General features: G+C 34.7%; 1 protein-coding gene across 15 annotated transcripts in view; it reads left to right on the top strand.

Moving 5' to 3' along the window:
- LOC110462944 (kinesin-like protein unc-104) overlaps window positions 1-6,622 on the top strand; it is an 83,168-nt gene that overhangs the window by 39,701 nt on the left and 36,845 nt on the right. For all 15 annotated transcript variants that reach the window (XM_021517216.1, XM_021517217.1, XM_021517218.1 and 12 more), the window contains 7 exons: window positions 911-1,094; window positions 1,403-1,478; window positions 2,334-2,416; window positions 3,081-3,172; window positions 4,220-4,360; window positions 5,857-5,910; window positions 6,356-6,437. In XM_021517216.1, coding sequence (XP_021372891.1) covers window positions 911-1,094; window positions 1,403-1,478; window positions 2,334-2,416; window positions 3,081-3,172; window positions 4,220-4,360; window positions 5,857-5,910; window positions 6,356-6,437 — 712 coding nt within the window. The remainder of the gene's footprint in view (window positions 1-910; window positions 1,095-1,402; window positions 1,479-2,333; window positions 2,417-3,080; window positions 3,173-4,219; window positions 4,361-5,856; window positions 5,911-6,355; window positions 6,438-6,622) is intronic.

Below are 6,622 nucleotides of genomic sequence, written 5' to 3'. Positions count from 1 at the left end.
CTGGGATGAAGGATTACCAAGTTAGTTCAAATGAATGACCTTGACCAACTTTCAAAGGTCAAAGGGGTCAAATGTCATAAAATCTTCAAACGACTTCTTCTCAATAACCAAAAGGCCCAGGGTACTGATATTGGGCCTGTAGCATGCTGGGATGAAGGGCTACCAAGTTTGTTTAAATGAATGACATTGACCCACTTTCAAGGTCACTGGGGTCAGATGTCTTAAAATCTTCAAACAACTTCTTCTCAATAACCAAAAGGCCCAGGGTACTGATATTGGGCCTGTAGCATGCTGGGATGAAGGACTATCAAGTTTGTTCAACTGAATGACCTTGACCAACTTTCAAGGTCACAGGGGTCAAATGTCGTAAAATCTTCAAGCGACTTCTTTTCAATAAGCAAAAGGGCCAGGGTACTGAAATTGGGCCTGTAGCATGCTGGGATGAAGGATTACCATGTTAGTTCAAATGAATGACCTTGATCCACTTTCAACCTAATGTCCTTGTTCAACAATCAAGGTCAGAGGCGTCATATGTTTAAATCTTTTAATAGGTTCTTATGAAATCTTAAGATTACAAGTGTTAGATTAATAACAGGTGAGCGATGCAGGCCCATTGGGCCTCTTGTTTCTATAACCAACTCACCCCTAAAGTCACATTTGCACCTTACCAAATCAAAGACTGGGCAAGTCCAGTTAAAATATGTAGGGGTGAGTGAGTTAAAAAAAGGGAGAGATAACTAAGGCACACCCCACAAGTACATGTATTATTGGTAAAGGAATAAAATATCCTTAAACCCTTTCACCCCTATGTAACTTTATTAGACTGTAGCATGCATTAATCTGGATGAGTCCATTATGGTCTACAGTGGTGAAAGGGTTAATTTATGTGAGCTTTATTATTTACAACTAGGACTTCACGGTCTTCCTATCGCCCCTAAGCCACCGTTAGGGTCACGATCAAGGAAGAGCTCTGTGGCCATAGAAGGGGGAGAGGATGCTATGGAGAGGCTTCAGATGTCGGAGAAACTAATAGCAGAACTCAACGAGTCGTGGGAGGAAAAACTCAGAAAAACAGAGACAATTCGGAAAGAAAGGTAACACCCCCGCAACAAACCTGCTTGTTAACACTTGAAAATTTTATATGTTATAAAATTAGAAAAATAGGTTTACATGTAGTTGTCAACTTTTTTCTCTCCAAGATTTCTCTTGGAAATCAAAAGAAAATCTTAAACTACGAAATGCATGCACCAGACTGCTAAATTGTAAGAATTAGGAAAAAAAATCCTTTTGATTATCATTATGTTAGGCTGATCATGTTGCAAATAACTTCAATATTTTTACTGCAAACATCATCAGTTTATTTCATCTTAATGATTATGCGATGTCCACATTCTGTTGACAGGGAGGCGGTCCTGGCAGAAATGGGTGTGGCTCTGCGTGAGGACGGCGGAACAATCGGAGTGTTCTCCCCTAAAAAGGTAACACAATATTCGTCATTATCAGCATACACTATTAGCAGTAGTTGTTGGAAAATAGTTTTCAGTGTCCGCGTATTATTAGGGACTGCTGTTCAACTTATATTTACAAAGTCAAACAACCTGTTATGTGACTTGAAGGATTCTATACCACTGCCAAAACCTGGAACAAGAAACTTCGAACTATTTTATCGACATGGCAATGGCTTGATAAAACATTTCTGAAAAAAAACATGACCTTGCAGAATGTTTATGAAAAATAAAAATAAATATAATAAACAATAAAAAAAAATCAGCAAAAATGTTTTGTGACAAAATATTTAACCCTTGATTTGGAAGAAGTCAATGTCAGAAATGCTTAATGTATATTTTCAATAAGCAGCATCCCGTATTAAAATCAAACCTGACTAATTATAAGTTTAACCTGTAACACTGAATTTCAAAATTTAAAGTAAATCTGCTTCTTTACGAAGGTAGCATGATATCTCAAATGTGTGATATTCACTTTTGTAAACTTTGTGCAACTTTATATACCTAGTCATATATAATAAAAACTCTGCCAAAGTCAAAACAAAGTTTCTTACTTAACTCATTCACCCCTAAAGACACATTTGAACTCTTCCAATATAAAGGTTTGAAAAGTTCATGATGAAATTTCAGGGGTGAATGAGTTAATTATTTTTATTTTTATTTTTTTTTCATTAATCTATTGAATAAGATAGGGTTTTCGCAGTAAACAATGCCATGAATAAAACCTCCCTTATTTTAACCCAAATTCCCTGAAAATGATTGTAAAATGAACAGGTTGGTCTCCAGGAAATCTGGCATGTTTGCTAATGTATTGTTTTTGTACGACAGTCGCCCCACTTGGTGAACCTGAATGAAGACCCGCTGATGTCCGAGTGTCTGATCTACTACATCAAGGCGGGACTAAGGACAATGTAGGGCACACAGATATAATGTCAAATGTGTTTTTTTTGTCGCGTGTTTTGATACTTGCAAAATTCATAAATGCATAACAATTGTGAATTCTAGTAACTCCAGAATGTTTTACACCGTTAGAATTAAAAATAATCCAAAAATGAAAACAGTAGTTTTCACATTATTGGCTCACGAGTCTAAAAAACATACTGTATACCGGAAAACTTTAGCCTAGTTAAATTTTCACCTTTTAACCTTTTTAACACTGTAGATCATAATGGACTCATCCATATCAATGCATGGTAGAGTCTACTAAAGTTATATATGGGTGAAAGGGTTAAATTATTGTTTTGCCCTTCACATTCAATTAATATATATATATATAATATTGTTTACTGATATTCACTGTAATTATAAATTTGCCCTCATTATAGAGGGTGTAAAAAAGTTGAAAGTTGAATGACAACGAAAATTTTCCTGGTATTCAATAATTTGCCATAAAGGAATTTTTGTGTCTTTTCAATAAAAAAAAAATGTTTGTATAGGAAAAACATATTTAAACACATGAAATAAACCAACATTACAGGACACCAGTGAAATGAATTATCACTTTTAGCGTTAGCTTTAATTAGGCTATGTAGTGAAGTTTTATCATTGAATATGTACAATTTTGTTATTATTCAGGGTTGGCCATGGAAAATCTTCCAAACAACATGACATTCAACTCAGTGGTTCTCACATCCTGGAGGAACACTGTTATTTCTCCTGTGAGGATGGTAAGTGTCTCAAGAAACTGAATTATAATCAGATGCTATCTGTTTAATTTGTATAGAAAGATATTTAAAAAAAATATGCTTGTCATTGGCTTTCATATACCTGTAAAATCATTTATTTTCGTGGGACATTTAATTTCGTTTATTTCGTGGATAACAAAAATCTACGAAATTAAATCCCCACGAAAACATCAATTTAGTATGATATAGATAGGGGGAAATCAGAAATCATCGAAATATGATGTCTTTGAAACAGGCTATATATAGCTAGTATATGAAAACCACCATTTTAACCCCACAAAAATAAATGATTCTACAGTACCCACTTTAAGCTTAAAACGGTTTTGATATTCTCACGATATTTTTTCAAAATTGTGTAATGCTTTGTTTATGACAGTATTTTCTGATGTGTACCACTATTGTGTAGATCCTATTTCTGGTTATGAGGTCTACTAGTGCCAGAAAATATTCTGTTTTGAGAAAATTCATTCTCAAATTGTTCCCATGGCCAGCTTCTTCTCAAGTATTTTCAGACTGTCAACCTGTGACAATGAAATGTATGCTACTGGTAGTTGGTATAAAGTGGTATTATATAAAGATGATAACATTTATAAGTTAATTTCAACATAAACCAATACATTCCAGAAGAGGAAACATTTATGGCGTTCCTTTTTTTTGACGTGTGTTTTCAGTAATTCACCCGTGTAAGATCATAAGAATGCTGATGCATAGAGCCATTTAATCACAAAATGATAAATTCATGCTGCCATATTTTCTGATATATTCGGTTTATTTTCAGGAACTGATCCCGAAAAACAATCAAATTAAATTTTTTGGGTGTTAATTTAGGCAAATTTTCAGGATCGATTCCGAAAAATTGTTTTCATAAGAAATGAAATTTGGGATAAAATATTACTTCTTGCCAACATATGGAAGAGATATTTTATCCTGTATTCCATTATCATTTGAGTCATATTTTCCTTTATCATTACTGTAAATTATTGCTATGTCATAAAATGCTCAGCAGATTTCAATTTTGCTCTTCTTTAGAAAAAGTCACCCTAACTCCCACCAAGGAAGCAATGTGTTATGTCAATGGGCGCCAGGTTACAGAGCCAACCGAGCTGAAGACGGGAGCTCGCGTCATTCTCGGCAAACACCATGTGTTCCGGTTCAACCATCCTATACAAGGTGAGCAGACGACACGTTATCACCGATATCTACTGGAGGTGTAGAATAGAAATATCACACATTATCACCGATATCTACTGGAGGTGTAGAGTAGAAAAATCACACGTTATCTCCGATATCTACTGGAGGTGTTGAATAGAAAAATCACACATTATCTCCGATATCTACTGGAGGTGTAGAATAGAAAAATCACACGTTATCTCCGATATCTACTAGAGGTGTAGAATAGAAAAATCACACGTTATCTCCGATATCTACTGGAGGTGTAGAATAGAAAAATCACACATTATCTCCGATATCTACTGGAGGTGAAGAATAGAAAAATCACACGTTATCTCCGATATCTAATGGAGGTGTAGAATAAAAAAATCACACATTATCTCCGATATCTACTGGAGGTGTAGAATAGAAAAATCACACATTATCTCCGATATCTAATGGAGGTGTAGAATAGAAAAATCACAGAAAAAGTCATCTCCGATAACACTGGAGGTGTAGAATAGAAAAATCACACGTTATCACCGAGATCTACTGGAGGTGTAGAATAGAAAAATCACAGAAAAAGTCATCTCCGATAACACTGGAGGTGTAGAATAGAAAAATCACACGTTATCTCCGATATCTACTGGAGGTGTAGAATAGAAAAATTACAGAAAAAGTCATCTCCGATAACACTGGAGGTGTAGAATAGAAAAATCACACGTTATCTCCGATATGTACTGGAGGTGTAGAATAGAAAAATCACACATTATCTCCGATATCTAATGGAGGTGTAGAATAGAAAAATCACAGAAAAGACTTTTTCTGAGTCTTCACTGTCTTTTCTCCCAATTCAGCATCCAGCCAAGGATGAGTTTTCTGTTAACTCCAAGGGAAAAGACAAGTTACACCAGCTTGTAACCTCACAATGAAAATAATTAAAGGATGTTCCTTTTCATTATTGAATGACGTTATATATCTGGGTGGTTTTTAGGAATGGGAAAAAAGAATCATTCCTTTGCCTTGAGGGTATGGCAAATACATCTCAACCCAAACAGTAAGATTCTTAAATGCCAACAACCCCCATTGTGTATTCTGCTTTCAGGTTTATCATTAGGCGACTTAGAGATCCTCATCCCTAATGTATTACGAGACCTCAGCTGAAATATCACACATGGCTAAATTTATATGAAAGATTTTTCAGCATTTTTGATGTCCGAGGAAAAGATTTTCTTTGAGGAATAATGAAGTTAATTTGAGTATGGTACTGTAAAATGAGAAGGGTTTGCTTTGGTTTCACTCTTGAACAAATCTACACATCTTTCAAAATGTGTAACAAACTGAAAATTGAACGAAGGGCAATTGAAGGCTTTTGAAATAAAAGTAAGGGGTACATATCTACAATATCAATGTAAAACACAATCAATACAATTTACAGTTTTTTTATGATAATAAATAAATTTGACACATGTTGAACTTGAGTGGTACATATACAAATTTGTGTTCTGTTTCTACAGCCAGAAGAAGTCGAGCATATTTACTGGATGAAAACCCACCTGACAATCCCAGTAGTAAGTCTTTATCAAAAATCTTCTTAAAATGGTGTCAGAAGCAAAGACATTTTTAACCCTTTCATCACTGTAGACCATAATGGACTCACCCAGATAGATGTATGGTAGAGTCTACTAAAGTTATTTAGGGGTGAAAAGGTTAAGATCAAAGTGTTTGGATTATGCATCACGCATTTAAACGTTGCAACCATTTTTTTCATAGTTGTTTAATATTACATCACTACTATTATTATTCTGCACTTTCTGTTCTTAAATAATTCAATGATAACCATCACTTCAAATACAAAAGATTTTATTTATTTGAAAAGCAGACATAATTTGTTCAGTCAGAACGAAAACATTTCATTTACATTACATTTAGGGCATAGACTATGCAACTAATATTCAGTACCATTTTCCATGCCTCCTGTTTGTATTTAAAACATGCAATTCCGCTTTGTTACAGCGGAACCTGTGGATTGGACGTTTGCCCAGCTGGAGCTTTTGGAAAAACAGGGCATAGATCTGAGGACAGAAATGGAGCAAAGGTATGCTAACTGTAATATTTACGGTAATCATATACCAGAAATAGAGAAATAAGTACAATTCCTTCGATTTTGCATCTTTCGGATCCCCATACCACTGCCATAAAATGAAGCTTCTTTCGAAAAATAGGATGACTAGCTTTGAAAAATCATTTTTTGAAAAGAAAAGTATACCTTGCAGGACTTTA

This window comes from Mizuhopecten yessoensis, unplaced genomic scaffold (assembly GCF_002113885.1).
Source record: "Mizuhopecten yessoensis strain PY_sf001 unplaced genomic scaffold, ASM211388v2 scaffold10847, whole genome shotgun sequence".
Taxonomy (NCBI): Eukaryota; Metazoa; Mollusca; class Bivalvia; order Pectinida; family Pectinidae; genus Mizuhopecten; species Mizuhopecten yessoensis.
This window is presented reverse-complemented; position numbering and strand designations above follow the sequence as displayed.